This window comes from Natrix helvetica (assembly GCF_964273705.1).
Source record: "Natrix helvetica genome assembly, chromosome: 2".
NCBI classification, from domain to species: Eukaryota; Metazoa; Chordata; class Lepidosauria; order Squamata; family Natricidae; genus Natrix; species Natrix helvetica.
The window spans coordinates 128,357,727-128,376,794 of record NC_138552.1 but is presented as its reverse complement, the minus strand read 5'-3'; the positions used below and the strand labels follow the sequence as shown (position 1 = coordinate 128,376,794).

The 19,068-nt window shown below is 41.6% G+C and overlaps 1 protein-coding gene across 2 annotated transcripts in view; it reads right to left on the bottom strand.

The window, feature by feature from the left end:
* The window catches only part of SLC1A4 (solute carrier family 1 member 4), a 31,207-nt gene extending 12,638 nt beyond the window's left edge, over nt 1–18,569 (bottom strand). The window contains exons 1-4 of one of the 2 annotated variants that reach the window (XR_014174325.1): nt 17,719–18,568; nt 9,797–9,839; nt 4,360–4,422; nt 3,790–3,849 (exon numbers count right to left, since the gene is read on the bottom strand). Coding sequence is in view for 1 of the 2 variants with exons in the window: in XM_081940864.1 (XP_081796990.1) it covers nt 3,790–3,849; nt 4,360–4,422; nt 9,797–9,839; nt 17,719–18,254 (702 nt within the window). In the remaining variant the exon portion in view is untranslated. Of the gene's footprint in view, nt 1–3,789; nt 3,850–4,359; nt 4,423–9,796; nt 9,840–17,718 lie in introns of both variants that reach the window. The other variant, XM_081940864.1, reaches the window with a different exon arrangement.
* Between the last annotated feature and the right edge of the window lie 499 nt (nt 18,570–19,068).

Here is a 19,068-nt window from a genome sequence, read left to right as displayed (position 1 = left end):
CTGTGAATGAGATACATATAGCCATACCATTAAGTGTTTTAATGTGGTGTGCCAATTATATGAAGCTAGATCTCCCTTTTGATATTAATTGCAGTTAACAAATGAATGGAAGCAGCACTCTGTGACAAAAGAAAAACCCACTAGAAATAATTTGTTCTCTGAATGCAGATGTAATCTTTTGACAGAAGAAGTAATTTTCATAAGAGTCTTCAGAATGAAGATGTTAGATCCTCATTATTTACCATGTTGACATAGAGTTGAAAGCATTGTGTATTTAAGATTAAGTACATTATTTGTACTTATAATGTAAGATTTTTACAACACAGGGAGCATTTCAATTTGATCGTTTTGGAAGGAGGAAATATCATTTACCTAAACTACTTGTTTATTCAAAGTGGTTCTTGATACCATCTGGTTATCTTCAAATACTTTGTGCAGACTACAAAGGCAAATAATTATTTCCACATCATTTTATGGGCAGGAGAAAGGTATCACATATATTTGCTGACTGAGGATAGGCTTCGGGAATTTAAACTAAGGGAACTGACACACATACCCCTCTTTCATACATTCAAGATCATGGCTAAATAGAACCTAGGCATATAAAATTCATACAGTTTGGGAGTGGTAGGGAAAACTATCTATATTCCACATTCCTCTTCACATTTATATTGTGTACCAAGTCAAAAGAGATAATGAACTGTAAGAATAAAATATATAGTTTGATTAATTTGTTAATGGGAATTAAAGGAATAGCATTGAATAGCTTATCCAAAAGACTATTTTAAAAAAAGAGAAAAAAGCAAGTGGCTAAGGCAAAGAATGACTGTATACAACATTTATGTTATTGTCATATCACTGAATGAAATATATCTTTGAGGTTCTCTTCCAATGTTTGTACCACAAGTGATTATTGTCTGTGTGCTATAAGATAAATCAAATGCATGCAATTGTCAGAATCGCATGCAACCCTGTGTCAGGATTCCAAATAACACCCCCAACCAAGTAAGACTCCGAGGCAAGCATTTCCTCAAAGTTCCATTTTATTAGAGATGTCTAATAAACCCGAATCTGAAGTCTCCCGGGTTTTCCCCACCAAAGGAAAGCCTGCACCCACATGTCCATCACATGGTCCAATCAGGTCACCATCCTAACTGAAGTAGTTTCCCAATCATGCCTCTCTCCAGGTGCAAGCTGAACGTCCTTGACTCCCAGGGAAAGAATGTTGTTATGGCTACACATTGTACCTCATCGCCATCCAACTCCCCTCCCAGTTCCCACAGCATGCCCATCCACCAAAGTATGGCAGCCCTGAAGATCCAAAGAAAAAGATGGCCTCCAGGGCTGACATCCTGTATAGTTTATTAAGAAGAATGATACATTTTTTCGTTTCTGTTATAAGTTTGCACCAGTGAGGTTAAAACCAATTTCGTTGTATTTAAGTACAATGACAATAAAGATTATACTTATAAGTCAAGGGATCCTATAAGTCCTGAAGTTAGTTCAGAGTTAGTAGGCATTAGTTCCTACTTTAGGACTACTTAAAAGATAAATGTTCCCCTCGCACATATGTGCTAGTCGTTCCCGAGTCTAGGGGGCGGTACTCATCTTTGTTTCAAAGCTGAAGAGCCAGCGCTGTCCAAAGACGTCTCCGTGGTCATGTGGCCGGCATGACTAAATGCCAAAGGCACACAGAACACTGTTACCTTCCCACCAAAAGTGGTCCCTATTTTTCTACTTGCATTTTTTACGTGCTTTTGAACTGCTAGGTTGACAGAAGCTGGGACAAGTAACAGGAGTTCACTCCGTTACGCAGCACTAGGGATTCAAACCGAACTGCTGACCTTTCTGTAGGACTACTTAGACGTCTGTAAAGAAAATGCTGTACTGGAAAGAACCAGAGATTTTCTCTCCATGTTAGTAAAATAAACATAAACTATGGTGTGGTACTATGTTATACAAACATAAGCTAATATTCCTAACAAAGATATAAAACTATCTGGTTCCTAACGTTAGTAACAAAAAGAATCTGCAAAAATAGAGATTCCCCAAGTAGAAACGGTAGAGATCCTGTAACTTCTTCTTCAATGATGAAACAAGGAGACAAGGCTCAGATTATGCCACTCAGTCAGATGGAGAGGACTAGAACTAATCCCCCATTTCTAACCTCATCACTGAAAGTGACATTGTTCAGAGTATCCACCACTTCAAATGAGATGATTTTACAAAGCAAACATATACTGTATACACTGGAGAGACAAAACTGATCTCAAGCAGGCAACACAAAGGCAACCCAGGACTTAAGGGCAGCCTAGCAATATCATGCTATTCTTCTGAGCTTCCCACATAATTTCATATAGCAGTGCAATGTTAGGTGCCAAAATGAGAGAATTCCACATTGTTAAACATCCAAAGGCTACACTGCACTCTTATGAGAGAAAATAAAAAGAGAACAATTGTTCCATAGTAGTGCTACGGGTTGGGGGCCAAGTTAATACATCCCCTCACAGTTCTGTAGTTATTAACTCCATGATTTTGTAAGAAGAGCTGTTGGTGGGGGTTCTCGGAGCATGATTTGACAAAATAATGTGAATAAGCGGGAACCATGCTGTTCAGGTTAGAGCTACAAAGCATAGGTAAACAGATTGTGACCTGGAGATAGATCTAATTTTACAGATGTCCTCATCGATCGTATATTAGGAAAATGGATGAGTGAGAAAGGCTGAACTCTCCACAAGTGATTCCTGGTGCTCTGTGAAGGATGAAACAAGAAGCTGTGGCTTCCTGCCTCAGCTATTGCATACTTCCCACTCTGAGGAAAAGTACAGACTATGCATGAATTGACAGGACCCTTTTAAAGCTTCCATGAGCTGGAAAAGTATAGGATAGCTTCTGTCTGCTGGAATAGCTCAGCCTTCTGCATACTTTCCCCATTTAAAAAATGCACACTGATAGAACTGGCAAGAGGACCACTTCATACTGCCTTTTTCAAGAAAAGCAACAGGCAGCTGACAATTGTAAGTTAAAGAGGGACTTTTGAGAGAAAAAGAGACCTTTTCTGCCCCAAACCTATCTGATTCTGGCCCAAACATTCATTGATCTGGACTGTTTTGTTTCCATAATGTTTTCCCTCCATTGCAACTCATTTTCTAAAGCAGCACAAGTGGAGAGTAATCACAATTATTTGGCCACTAAGCAGAATTGTATGTTTTAGGCTGGTAAGGTTTTTTTCTGTGGGTTTTCAGTTTCAGAAAGGGCCATGATAAGAAAGCCTCCTGTCAATGGAGATAACAGGGATATGTTGAGGTTTTGTGCAACTACAAGCCTCCGAAGATTTGTACGATCTTACCAGCAGAGGGCTCATTTTGCCAAACTCTAATTGGAGTGAGGCTACCATGTATAATAGTTTCACACTTCTTTCCTCCGGTACAAGAGGCAAGGTGGGATATAATAGTAATATAATGAACTAGAGAGCATCCAAGGATTCAAGATTGCATGAATGATCTCAGTGCACAATTCAGAGGTTGCCTCTTTAATTTTTTCCTACTTTTTAAAGTCTCTGTCTGGTTTGTTACTTAATATTCTACGAAGGAACTAAAATAATGTGAATTGCATAGCCCTAAAGTGATACTATAAAAATACTGCTTCTGTTGTGACTTTTGGTTTTCCCTCTGGGTCAATAATGCTACTTTTGCTTCATGCGTAGTTAGAAGATGGAGCAAAAGTCTAATCCTAAAACAAGCATTTATATACAAACAAAAATATTTCATAAAATAATCGTTTTCTTACCTTTTCAATGGTGGCATTCCCAAGGGAGGCATTTATTATTTCTTTATAATCAACAATGTACTGTTGATGAAAAATAATGTTTTGATTACATACATATCACTAGAAAGCTGCTCCTGCTATACTCAATGATAAGCAATTATTTTACAAGTTAAAGCCTAGGACATGGTTGGCAAAGTGCTGACTTCCCAATGTAGAACTACAACTCCCATAATCTTTCACCACTGCCTTTAATAGCCAGTGCCAATAGGACATGAAGTACACTAACGTTTGGAGGATCATTTGTTACCCATTCCTATTGCCTAGACAGTTTTCTTCTGTGCTTATTTTTTTCCAGGGATTCTTTCCAACATTCCCGGAGGTACAAACCTGGGCATAATCATTGAAAGGAATGGGATTTAATTCTGAACAAAATAAATAAATAAATAAATAAATAAATAATAAATAAATAAATAAATAAATAAATAAATAAATAATAAATAAATAAATAAAATCCTTTGTAATGATACCAAGGATTAACTCAAAAGCATTTATACTGAGCGGTAACATAACTTTAACAAAATCATTACTTACCTTTTCAATGGTAATATTGTCAATGGTTGCATTTCTAACTATGGCTTTATAATCAGTAGCATACTGTAAATGGAAAACATTGATTTTGTTAATATTTGTGGCACAATTCTAAACAAATATATAGGTTAAAACTACATGACTTGTAAAAAAAATTTAATGTGAAACTTTTGAGGACTACAACATGATCGATGAAAGTTATAGATCCAATTTGGCCATTTTTTTTAACATACGATGTTGCTTTTGCATGAAAAACTTGTGTCTATGCATTGTTAAAGGCTTCCTACATATCTGAAGCGTTTTGGTAGGACAAAAGAATAAAAGCATTCAATCATCAGGTACTGTCTCTTTACATCACCGCATTAAGCTAGGGGAAAAAATGAACAGGCAGTAAAGCAATACTGCATCCAAATGAAGCAACACCAACAAAGGTTCCTCCACAATGTATATCTGATTTCATTTTTAAAACACTTCTTGGCATTTTTGGATTGCTGCTCATAAAGCTAATCATAGAACACAAGGATTTCCCATTACCAAAAATGGAATGGGATCAGCTGAGATTCAAGTGCCAGTTAAACTGCAGATTAAATGTGAGATTCCATAAGAAGATTGCAATCCTTCTTACAGAATTTGCAGCTGCCATATATTTAGGCCTGTTAGATTCCAACTTAATATTTGTTACAAAGGACTGTAGCTTATTATAGGACTAAATTTTATTTTCTAAAATAAATGTCAGCAAAATTTATAAAGCAAAAGGCTTCAAAAGGCTAATATGTGAGACTATGACCCAGAAATCTTTCTGGTCAGAGAAGTGGGTGCCTAAGAACTCCTGGCTGTTTGGAAACACCACCACCTGCATGACACAATGAAATGTAAACAATTTACAAAGGGAGAAAGAGAAACTCAATCTTAAGCCATGGTGGAACAGGGTAAATAAATGGCACCTTTATTAGTGGAATTAATATCTAATTATTAAGATTCTGTTTCAAAAATACAATGGAATTTAAATTGAATAAAAAGGATGTGAACTGGCAGCGAAAGGTCTATAGAGGTCATCACTCAGAGCTTGTTTATATTTTACAATTCCAGATTAAAGATTCTTATTTTGGCAAACTTCTGTCTATGTTTTATGCCTCCCAGTTTTATAGAGAATGACAATTGGTTGTTATTTTGGGAGGTTTGCAGGATTAGCCAGGATTGGGTATTATGATGTCCAATTGGCCTCGAGACAGAATTAAAACTGAAGCCACGCCACTGTGCTCCTTGCTTCTGGTTCCCAGTTTCAACGAGTCAAGTCCACTGAAAAACACCTGAAAACAAGTCATAAGGGGACACCCCCTACCCCCTGAACTCCCCAACTCAATGGACTAATGCTAGGGCGGGAACCTGGCTAGTCCTGCAAATCTCCCAAAATAACACTTCAGGTAAGACAAACTCTCATTTTCTGGAGGAATTTGCAGGATTAGCCAGGATTGGGACATACCCAAGTTAACGTCCCTCAGGGGGGGCACTATTGGTCCTGGGTTCCTCATGTGCTATCACCTGTTGTAACACCCTATGCCCAAACGCCACATCAGCCGATACATAAGTGTCTAACCTGTAGTGCCTGGTAAAGGGAGACACACATAGCAGTCCTACAAATCTCCGCAATAGACCCCTGTGTAGCCCAGGCCGCCGAGGTAGACGCGCTCCTGGTGGAGTGTGCCATGATGCCCTGGGGAACCAGTAGGTGCTGAATCTCATAGGTCATTGCGATGGCCAATTTGATCCACCACCCTATGGCAGAGGAGGACACCCTCTTCCCCAAGGAAGACGGGTGAAAGGAAACAAAAAGTGCCTCAGATTTCTTGAGGCTCTCTGTGCACCTCAGGTAAATGCACAATGCACGTCTGACATCTAGCCTGTGCCAAAGGCGTTCCTTAGCACGTGACGGGTCCGGGCAAAAGCCCAGCACCATTCTGCAAAGACCCGCCAGGTGGAATCATAGATTCTGGTGGTGGAACCCCTGCGTGAGGCCTCAATGGTGGAGATTACTCTCTGGGAAAGCTGGGCGTCCCTCAGGCATTCCTGCTCAATCTCCACACGGCTAGTTGCAGCCACTGTGGCTTGGGATGCACCAGGTTCCTCTGCTTGAGGTCTACATCCCTCCCTAGGATCCTCCCCGGATGTGACACTGACAGGCACATGAGGTCTGCAAACCATGCCTGGCACGGCCAGTAAGGCGCCACTAAGATGAGCTCTCCCTCTCTGAGATCACCTTCTGAACTACCCCAGGGAGAAGGGGAAGGGGAGGAAAAGCATAGAGCAGGCCCTTGAGCCATGGAGTCTGAAGAGCGTCGACCCCTTCCGTCCCCCGAGTCGGGAACCGAGAGAAGAAACGTTCTACCTGAGCGTTCTGCGGTGTGGCAAACAGGTCCACCTCCGGACAGCCGAACCTGGAGCAGATGGTCTGGAACAGCTCTGGAAGAAGACTCCACTCTCCATGGTCAACCGTGGACCAACTGAGCCAGTCGGCTTGATGATTGTTCACTCCCGTGATGTGCTCTGCCCTGAGCGATCGAAGATGCCATCGCCTCACTATGAAGAGCTCTGGAGTGTGTGCCGCCTTGCCGGTTGACATGGGCCTTTGCCGCCATGTTGTCGGTTAGCACCAAGATGTCCCAGACTTGAACATGGTCCTTGAAGTGCTGCAGTGCCAAGTGAATCACTCACAGCTCCAGCCAATTGATATTGTGCTGGAGGTCCATCCAAGTCCCATGGCCTTGCGCCATTCGGGACTCCAAGAGAGCTCCTCACCCATACAAGCTGGCATCCATTGTCAGGATGAGGCGCCCCGGCTCCCTGAACTCGCAGCCCTTGTGTAGCGCTGGGGAGAGCCACCACCTCAATGACAGCTGCACCTGCAGCATCACTGGAACCCTTGCCTCCGAGTTGCTGGAGTTGGACCTCTGATGTGGCAGGAGATGCCATTGAAGTGGCCTCATGTGCAGACGAGCCCAAGGCACCACGCCTATGCAAGAAATGAATTTTCCCAGCAAGCTGGAGAGCACCACTACAGGAACAAAACACTGACGTCTAACTTGTCTAACTGAAACTAACAAACTAACCTTGTGGTCGTGAGACAGGAACACCTTCCCCAACCTGGAATCTATGAGAGTCCCCAGATGAAGAATCCTGGCGCTGGGACCAGGGAACTCTTATCCAAGTTCACTGAAATACCTAACTGTTAGAGCGTAGACACTACTAACGAAATGTCCTCCCTCGCACATTCAAATGATGCCGCCTGGATAAAAAAGTCATCGAGATAACATTGGATCCTGATGGAGCACTCTTGGAGGGAAGCTGTCACCACAGTTAGGACCTTAGTGAAGGTCCGATGCGCAGATGCCAGTCCAAACGGTAAGGCCCTATACTGATAATGCCTACCTAAATAGGAGAACCTGAGGTATTTACGATGGCTAGGAAATATGGGGATATGGAGATAAGCCTCCGTCAGATCAATGGAGGCCATGAAGTCATTACGCCTAATCTCCGCCAAAATGGATTTAAGGGAAGCCATCTTGAATCTCCTATAGACCAGGTGAAAATTTAGAAGTTTTAGATCTATTATCGCCCTCCATCCCCCCGAACGTTTTGGAACGACAAAGAGATTAGAGTAGAATTCTGACCCTACTTGGTCTGGTTGAACCAGTTCCACCGCCCTGATATCTAAGAATTGGATCGCCTATCTCATGAGATTGTGTTTATCCCTACTCTTGGCGACTGAAAACGTCCGAAAGCAGTTCGGAGGAATGGAGAGGAACTCCAGGTGCAGGCCAAATCTGATGGTGTTCAGAACCCAGGCATCTGTAGTAAGCTCAGCCCAGGCGTCGGCAAACAGGATCAGTCTGCCGCCTATGGGTGGAGTCGCCAAGGATGACCTAATGGGGCTATCCCCCCTGACCCTCCTGCATTGAAAAGGATCCCTCAGATAGGGGCCCTGTTCTACCATGGAGGGGGGAGGGGAAATATCCCCTGCATATTCCCTAACACATAATGGGGAATCCCCACCTTGATCTAATAGGTAATCTGGACCTTAGGGGAGAATTAGGTCTACCCCTCTGTTCAGCCCTGGACACCTGCTTTTCCAGGGCCCTGTACCTCCTCTCTTTGTCCCTCTGTAAAGCCTTGGAAGGCTTCCCAGCAGCTATGGTCTTGCGCAGCCTTGCGGAGGCTGTGAATCTTTCTCAGGCCCCACTGGAAGGCCCCTTCCCAGGGGACAATGAGGGGAATCAGGCCTCTCTTCTCCATCTGCCATGGTACCAGATCGGGCCTCCTTCGAGCTCAGTGCACCCGACCAGCAGCAAAAAACAGCTTCCCCCAGTCACTCACGGCCTCCGCACGATGATCGCAGATGCCGGTAGACCTTTCCAGCCCCTTTTCAAGCCGCATGGCTACCGGCAGCACCACACAGCGTGGCACGCGATCCTCGATGTCCCGTGCCGCTCTGGGCCTCCTGGCTCGCCCTGGGTCCGCAGGGCCTTGCCGCAGCCACCGCTGTAGAAGTGATTGCCCCCCAGGATGGCAGGTATGAGATTGAGGCTCTGTAGCAGCCTCTGCCTCAGCCCATGCAGCCCGCTGGAACATGAGGTCCAAAATGGCCACCGGAATGGTGGCCCTCCTCTAATAGCCCCAACAAACAATTTTCAAAACCCTTACCGGCGGCCAGGAGCAAGCCACACCAAGGGGAGGCTTCCAGGAAGCAGATGGAGGCAACAGGGGGAAGGCAGGTAGGAAGAAATTGCAGAATGGCACTGGATTGTGTTTGGGAATCTGTGGAACCAAAAGTAACTCGTCCTTCTTCGGCCAGACAGAATTGAAACTGGAAACCAGAAGCAAGGAACACAGAGTCGTGGCTTCAGTTTTAAATCTGTCTTGAGGCCAATTGAACATCATAATACCCAATCCTGGCTAATCCTGAAAATTCCTCCAGAAAATGCAAAGTTAAGTCTTTGAAAGACATTAGAAATTGCTTGATTATTTTTGTATAGAAATATTTTGTTACATAGTTTACATATTTTGTTCATATGGTTAAAAAGTTAAGTCCCCCTCCTCCCGAAATGGGAAAATAATTTTCATATATGCGAAAGGACCATGAAAAGGTCATAAGGCCAGATTATTGCACAATCTAAAGCTTCTTATCAAGAATTCAAGCACCATATTGCAAACTCTTCCATTACCCTTGTTCAGTATTTTGAATTTTCTAATTATTCAAACTGCTAAGATCTCAATAATATTGGAGTATTAGATACTCTGATAATTCTGTGAAGATTGACTCTTGTAAAACACAATTTTGTACTACCTATATCTGGCAAAGAATCGCATTACAGAAATCAAACTCTTTTTAATTGAAAACTCAGAGTCCAGAACAGATTTTTAAATAGATACAGAGGATAATTACCGATCGAAAGGCCGCAGCAATGAGATTTGATGGGAACAAATTTCTGAAAAAAAACAAAAACAAAAATTAGGAGTTGATAATAGTTTATAATCTTAATTGTCTGCACATTGGTATAAAATAATCTCTCTTTTAGGATTTAACATTAGTTCATCATTAACAAGGCAGAGTGCTTTACTGCATCAGCATTTTTTAGGCCTTAATAGACATACTTGCCTCAACAGCACATTTCAAAGAACTTACAAATAATTAACAATGTTATTAATAACTGTTTTCTTCAGCGGTCGCATGACACTTCCCACAAATTGTACTAAACTTCAGAAAGTGCAATCCATGGCAGTAATGGCCAAAGAAAAGAATAAATCAAAGAATGATTCTAATTAAAAATGCAAAAGAATCTTAATTTGAAAATTTAGTCAAAGATATTTGTTTTCCCTATTTTATTTTTGAGAATTGTTTTTTTAAAATAGTGAGTACTTAAATATTGTTAAGTATATTAAATATATTTCTAATATTCTATAGTTCTATACTATTCTAAGGTATAATGTGCACAATACGTAACAGTATAGTACCAGTATAGAAATCAAATATCAAATGTATAAAGCATTCATAGAGGTATGGGATCTAGTAAGTAAAGTTCAATTCAAAATGAAAGCCATGTATTATTAGAAATAGATAATTTTATTTCAGTCAACAACCAGCTTGAAATGAGCCAGAAAAAAGATACAACTATAAAGAAATGGCGTACTGAAGTATAAATAAAGTAATGCAGCATTATTATCAAGACTAAATTAAAAACTAAAATTAAAACTAGTTAAGAAGCAGATGACAGCCAGTTTGGCATAGTGGTTAATGTGCCAGACTAGAAACAGGGTGGGTGGTGGTGGTGGTGGGATTGTGGGTTTTAATTTTGCCTTTGGCACAAAAGCCAGATGGGTGACCTTGGACCAGTCACTTTCTCTCAGCCCTAGGAAGGAGGCAATGGCAAGTCATTTCTGAAAGGCTAGGCAAGAAGACTGTAGGAGCTTCTCCAGGCAATCTCCGAGAATTGAACAGAAGTAAAAAACAGATAGGGAATCACAAAATCAATTGTAGATGAAGTCCAAAGATTGAATCTACGGGATAGCAAATGAACAATATAAAAATAAGGTATACTAAATAAAGTCTAGAAATCAAAAATATGGATAATTAGTTGCAGCTAGGAATTTATTCATACAAAACTGAAGATTAATGGAATAGTTAGATATTGCTCATATAGAACAGAAATCAGTTGTACCTGCACATCCACAACTGCTACATAGAACTTTGTTGTATTATGCATAAAAAGGGTTCTCTAAATTAACATAACATAAAATTTCTTAGGCCAGTCTGAAGCCTCTGACAACAAAGGGAAAATAAGCCTTCTTTGGAGATCTTTGTAAAATTAGCAATATAACAGGACAAGGAGAAGGAATTCAACTGAACCATCACTAGAAGGGCACATTTGACTAGCTGTAGGAATTTCATTACTGTCCTATATAACAGTGCTGAAGGCAAACTACTTGACTCTGAAGAAAAACCTGTGTTGAAATTGGGATCAACAATTTTGTTTTTGCTGATTAGATAGGTTTGTTGTTATGGAAATGGACAGTATATACTGTTGTGTAAAAGTAAAAAAATGAAGGTGTAATGATCTTCTACTGTGCTAGAGAGAATTGGAAGTTGGTTCTTTCTTTTTTTCCTTTTCTCTCTTTATACCATATTTTCTCTTTTTTCTTTTTCCCTCCCCCCCCCAGTTTTCTATTACTTTTTAAAATTTATCTTTGTATTTTATATTTTGATAAACTAATACAATATATTATAAATGAAACTGAGATCAATGAATTGATGTAATTAGTTGCTTTTGAGTTAGGTGATTAAACCATAGCAGATTGGGGATCCTATACAATGATATTACTTTATTAACTGTGAGAAGTACTTATGTTTGTTTTGGATTATTTCTGCAGGATATGGCATGTTTTTTTCTAGGACTATATTTTATGTGTACATGTGCATTACAGATGAGAAATAAGTTGCTATAATGCAAAGCTGTATAAATCTACAGCATGAAGTTCTCTCATGTTTCAGGTTGTCCATGTCCAAATCTTCTAAAATCACCAAACTAACTCTCTCAAATCTTCAAAAAGTGAAGAAATATTGCAACAAAACTGCAAAAAGTGATTCATACGTTGGCTGCATTCATACAATTTAGCTAATTTAGTCAGGTAAAGATCCAGTTGAGGCATTTGCATAAGCATGGTTAGGGTTACACTTGGTTGTTTTTTTATGCCTTATATAAACCAATTTGTTTGATTACTTTGTCCAATCAGTGCATTCAGTGAAGCTAGATAATGGGTTGATTTAGTAACTAAATTGAGAGTATTGTTTGAATACAGCTAATCTGTTCAAGTCCTGTCAAGCAGGATTAGGAAATAACCCTTGACTATGTCCATAGTTGCAAAGTGTAACACTACAGAAATACTTCATAGAAAACCACCGTATAACATAGTAGAAAATACCGGACAGAGGGAGAATAAAACTCATCAGAGAGATTTAACTCAGTTCTGTTACCAATCAACTTCCAAATATAATTTTTGAATTAAAAACCTGATTTACTGTAAGAGTAGGGTGCATACAAAAAAACTTCCTCCTAAAAAGAATAAAAGGACAGCCATTAGTGCACTCCAAGAGGCAAGCTGAATCCTGCAATATCTTGCCCTAATATTTTAACTTCAGATCAGCCCCATACACCCCAAACATCACAGAAAATGCAGAATAAACAGCTCTAATCTGGTGTCAAGTCTGTATCAAAGGTTAGAGGCTAATTCTATAAACACTGCTGGGAATAGAAGCTTTCAGGTCTATTGTACTCAGGATAAAGGGAACCAGAAAGATTGGTGAAACAAAAAGAGGATCCGTTGTCTGAAGCACAATTAAGCTGTCTGATCTCCTGTTCTATACTCAATTCATGGTATATGAACTTTCCCATAACCATTAGGAAATGCTAAAGTCCACAACTGTCTAGACAATTGCATGTATCAGCAATTTTGAACTTTACTGATGTTTTACCTTATTTATATTTTCTAAAAGATAAAACTTTGTTGTAGACTTTATTTTTATTCCATGGTATTTAAATTAGACCGCTATTATTCTTAGAAATCCTAACATCTTTGATTATAATTTCCCCCAATATCCTAGGCAAACCTGTAATAAAGTATTTTAGCAATGTCCTATGTTCTTGCTGATATCTTTTTGTTTATGAAATCTAATATATATATACTGCTTCATTTACTCTACATAAAACTATGTACAGTAACATTAACCTCGAGGCCATATTTGCTGGAAGTAGAAGTATAGTTGACTAAAGAAAAGAACCTCTATACCTGTGATGGCAAACCTATGGCATATGTGCCACAGGTGGCACGCAGAGCCCTTTCTGCGGGCATGTGAGTCGCTCAGCTCCAGTGCACATGTGTACATACCTCCTGCCAGCCAGCTGGTTTTCGGGTCTCTGATTTGTATGTGGGGGGACACACATTCAGGGGTCACATGCACATATGTGGGGGAGGGGCGCATGCACAGGGATGGATCGCATGCAGAGGTCACACACTCATGCGGGGGTGGGGGTCACATGTGCATGTGTGCAATGCATGCAGGGGTGCGCAAACATGCATGGGGGCCAGGGCACATGGGGAGGTCATGCGCCCATTGCATTAAGGGTGCACGTGGGTGCTCGCTATCAGCACACAATGACAAAAAGGTTAGCTCTACACAATTCTGCAGTAAGTTCCAGATACAAGCAAGGTCTACTTTAATCTCTTTCAGCCTTGTGCAAATCAGAACAGCAAAGTTCCCCATGTCTCACATTTATTTGCCTATACTTGTACCATTGACAAAAGAATTTATCAAAATTTATGTAGTTTTTTTTTTCACAAGGATCATTCTTTGCTAGGGATGTAGCTTATGGGGATGGAAACAATTAAACAACCGAAAGGTTTTTAGTCCTTTAATTTATTTTCTCTTAATTTGCCCTTTGTTTTCTTTAATTAGACTTCTGTTAAAGTTATTTGTTAAACATCTAACATATCACAAGTTCAGTTTAGCATCAAGACAACCCTCACTATTTTTTTCAAACACCAGTGCAATCTTTTTTCTCCCTTTGTATTGTTTTATTCTATTATTGCAATACACCAGTAGTACATAGTGTTTTGCAAGCTGGGTTTTAAGTAAAAACAACTGATTGATCTAACTGATTATTGGAAACCTTCAAGGTAATTGTTAATTAATTGGCTAGCAGTCACTTTGCAGAGTGAGATGGGCAGTATATAAATTTAATAAATACAAATTGTACTTACAAAATTGTAATTTTTAACCTTTCTCAAATACTGAAACACATATACTCACATACCTTTTTACTTGAAGAACATTCTCTGGACCAAATTAACTGGTAGTTAAATTAAGAGCTCATTTTGAGGGAAAGCAACTTGAAACTTATTTATTTATTCATTAAATTGTTTGCTGTCGATCTCGCTGTGATTTAGTTAAAAAAACCTAAATTTAATGTATCACCCTGCGATGAGACTCCACCCCAACTAAGATTTGGTGGCAGAGATTCCAGTCCCTCATCTCCATGCACTTAAAAAAACTATAACATGCTCTACATGGGGGTGCCTCTAAAAGTGATTTAAAACTTAAGTTGTACAAAATTCAGTGACCCGAATGTGAACAGGAAAGAGTTGCAACTGCAATGTTACTTTATTACCAACAGTGATTTCTGAATCCAGTTCAAGTTTAGCTTCAAGACCCCTTAACAGCTATCTTTGCCAAGAAATACATCTCTCTGGCCTACACAGATCGTAGAGAGAGGATGTTTAAAATCCCTATCCTTTTTTTTACAACTCTATATAGTCCCTTAATTTGAGGTAGAGATGGGGAAAATGGATGGAGCTGAGCGTTTACTGGCCAGGAGCCCTTCCTGATGCCTATGTGGAGTTCACAGCAGGTATTTTTTCTTCGTTCCCTAGGAAAGAAACATCTCCTAGGATTAAACTCTCAACCTACTGAGTGAGAGGCAAGTGTCTTCACCACTAGGCCACCATGCCACCCAGAATTCCCATCATATAAGAAGTCAAAAAGCATGGACCCGAAGGGAATTCAACTCTGTAATGGCCCTGGTGGTGTGGAACACCTGGCCTCTGGTGCTATGCCTGGTATGCCACCAACCAACCTTCCACAGGTGTAAACATTGTTTTGTTTAAACAGGTGTTTGGAGTATAATTTTTAACTTTGATATGAAATTGTGACCTTGATCCAATTAACATGCAGGAGATGCTGGCACAAACAAGAGTTCTAATAAGATTGGATGCTTGATGCTATAGCAGATGATACGCCTGTCTCCAAAAGGAATAAGTCCTATCTCACTCTTTCTTCTTTCCCACAGGAAAACATAATAAGCTGAAATGTGAGGAATGTGGGTAACTATCCTCACTTTTTGACGGCAGCTGATGAAACAAGGCAAGTAAATTCTGACTAAAAAGATAAGGCATCAGGCATTTTCCTTGGTGACTGATTTCTCCTGAGAGAAAGACCAGCAGAACAGCTGTTAGTGAAGTTATCTAATTGCTACTGATATAGTTCCCAGTTTCAGCCAGTCATCCTGAATTATCAGGGCCTTTCAATTCTTGCACCAATTTTGTAACACAAAATGTCAGACAGGCAACATGTTAGGCAACCTTATTCATGTTGGAATTGACTATCTGTTGAAAATAAAATGCCAAAAAAAATCCTGCTCATTATTATCATGATTGGTAGATGTTTCTCTATTCTTTTTAACTTTTACTCTATGGTCTCTCTTTTAAGTTTTAAAGAGTGGGGTGGAGATAAATTCAGTTTAGTTCACATTTTGATATGAATTTACTAAACATATATGCAGCTCCCAATATGAAACCCCACAGTTGTCTTTCAATTTTTACTATTGGGAATTTTGCACAGCAATTCTCCTACGAAATATATATTGAAAAATATGCATCCAAATATTCATCCGTGCAATCCAAGAAATTGCAGTTAAAGGTCCTGTATGTTTTTAAATTTGATGCTTACATAGTGAAGCATATATTGATAAGGAAATGGGATAAAAATAATTTTGCTTCAAAAAAAATAAAATTTGTAAAAAAATTGAACATACATGTTGGTCTTTAAACTTTATTGTACAACGTACCTTAATTTTAACTATTTTGATATACAGAGGATTTCTCCATCCATATACAAATAAGTATTGTCTGTTGGTGAGCTTATTCTCTAAGTGCTATAAAACAAAAAAGGTTCATTCTTAGCCAATACTATGTTTAGTAATCATCATTTAACTAATCATCATGACATCAAGCAGGATTCGATATCATTTTTAATTAAAATCTCAGGGTATACGTAGCCAGCGTCAATGCAAAAGCTACACATTCTGAATCAGCAGTTTCTGAGCTGTTTTGTGTGCTCATATTGCTCCTATACTTTCTGTAGTAGAGTCCTGGTTGTAGTCTTTCTGTTAATTGATTGGGAATAAGATATTCTAACAAATCAAATTAGCAAAGATCCTCCACTAGATACTTCTTCTCCCCAACCCAATCCTTCATCCTCTAAGTCAGTGATGGCTAACCTTTTTCTAAAGGTGTGCCAACACTGTGTGTGTGTGTGCTATCGTGTGTGTGCCCTATCGCATGCACGTGCCCACTCAACTATGCATGTGTGAGCGACCCACCCACCCACCCACCCACCCACGCATGTGCAGGTGACCCACCCTCCGCGTATGCATGAGCGACCCCTGTGTGTGTGGGATTTTCGCCCTTCCCTGGCTCCAGAGGCTTTCCTGAACTCTGAGAGGCCGAAAATCAGCTGGCCAGCGCACACATGCATGCCGGACCTGAGGGCTGTTTGCCGGCAAATATGGCTCCGTGTGCTACCTGTAGCACGCATGCCATAGGTTTGCCATTATGGCTCTAAGTAATTCAACAGTCAAGCAACCCATAACATCTGCAAAGTAATCCTGACTGATGAGTAACCTGAATGGGAGACCATATAAGAGCAGGACATAAGCACAATTTTGCTGAAATAAACTGAAGACTTTTCTCAACCAAAAAAATTAAAGATTAATATTATGCACAGCTTTTAACAGATTGAGTTTTCTCAGATACAATCAAAGATTCTACAAAAGCATAAATGAATTCACATGTGGATACTTATCTTACAAGTAGTTAAGACTTTTGCATAGAAATATTACTGATTGTATCAGATATCATCCCTTAGTTTTGAAAGGTCTCTGTTTATGATTCTTTTTTCTCCCAATTCCTGTGTAGAAATCTGTAAACTGAAAGTATGCTTATGCCTCATGAAATGGTCTCCAGGTCTTTAAACTTATACAGTACCATAATGCACCTGTTAAGTAAACTTTGAAGAACCAAAACCTGCATTTAATCCAGAGGGAGGGAGGGAGGGAGGGAGGGAGGGAGGGAGGGAGGGAGAGAAAGAAAGAAAGAAAGAAAGAAAGAAAGAAAGAAAGAAAGAAAGAAAGAAAGAAAGAAAGAAAGAAAGAAAGAAAGAAAGAAAGGTCTAAAAGCATCAAACAGACCTGGAGGTAAGAAAGTAAATAACTGGGATTTTTCAAAAGCCAAATATCTTAGTATCCTTCAGACGTTTTGGACCACAACTCCCATCAGTCCTACATACACAGTCTCAATATTAAGACTATGAAAGTTGCATTTCCAAGAGGGAGGGAGGGAGAGAGAGAGAACCAGCCTCTCACTCTGGAGCTAAGGAGCAAGGCAGAAACCATCCCATGCTGAGCCATGATTCCTCCAAGTTCGCCTCTTGACCAGGAAGCTCAGGAAGGAAGCGCCCCCCCCCCCCGAATTCCTTACCTTGCCAGGTCCAGGAAAGAGTCCACGGTCTCCTTATTGGTGGGCATGGCGCCATCCAAGCCCAAGTCTTTGCTATTGAGCTCCCCGGCGCCCACCCCGGGTTTGATGATGAAAGCCAAGGCAACGGCGAGCGCCGAGGCGATCAAGGTTGTAACCAAGAAGTAGGCGACGGCGATGCCGCCCAGCTTGCCCAGGGACCGCGTGTCCAGGCTGGCTGCACCGGAGACCAGACTGCATATTACCAAGGGCAGGATGATCATCTTCAGCATACGGAGCAGCATCTCTCCCGGAAAGGCCAAGTAGGTGATTTGAGCCCGGGTGAGCGGCATTTGCCTCATCAGGGCGCCCATGGCCACCCCAACCAGCACGCCGGTTACGGTCAAGATCACGATGCAGTTTTTCCTCAGGAACCGCCCGAAGCTTCGCAGCTGGAAGAGCTTCAGCCGAGGCTGCTTCACTCCTTCCTCTCCAGCCTCGAAGCCGGTTAGCACCGTCGGCTCCAGAAAGCCATTCCGGCTGTCGGCTGGCTTCTCCATGCCGGTCGCTCCGGCTGGCGGAAACCGCTATCCAATCTAATTCAGAAAAGGCGCGCAGACTAAACTGCGGTCCGGGAAAGAGGCGCTGGCCGGGCTGCTGGAGACGCCTTGTGAAAGCCTCTTGCCGAGACCCTCTCGGGACCGGAGGGAAAGGTCCGCTCTTTCCAGCCGCCGCCTGCCCTAGCACCACCGAGCGCCTTTTATGCACGACGCGCCCGCTCACGCACGCCCTGGAGCGCGAGGAAGGCGGCCAGAAGCGGCGGCGGCGGCGGCTCCCTCCCACTCGATAAGGCTGATGCAAGGCGAAGGCGCTCTGGGCTCAGCTCCGACCCCCCCACCCCTCGGACCGCTCCTCCAATCAGTCACTCCGGCGCGGTAGCCCCCCTCCTCTTCGAGAAGCCTCATCCAACTCTACGCGGGGGGTTTCTAGCGAAAGGGAGGGGGCGCTTGGCGAATAAGGAGCGCGAGGGAGGAACGAAAGGGCTAGGGCAGCGGGGGGGGGGCTGTCATTCATTTGACAGTGTCAGGACGAGCATCCACCCCAGGGAAAGCCAACAAGCAAGCGGGCGGGCCGGGGGGAGGGTTCCTTGGAGTTTTATTTCAGCAGCGTCCCCTCGCCTCCACGGTTTGCCATAAATGGCGAGGCGACGCGGCGAGGATCGATAAGAAAGCGTCGGGCCGGGACTGGAGCGCGCGCTGCTTGCAGAATAACGCAGAACCCTCGACATGGTACGCACTCCGGACCGTACCACCTTGGGTTCGAAGGAGGAAGCGGTTCTGAACTTTTTCTCCGCCTCAAACGGTATTTCTTTTC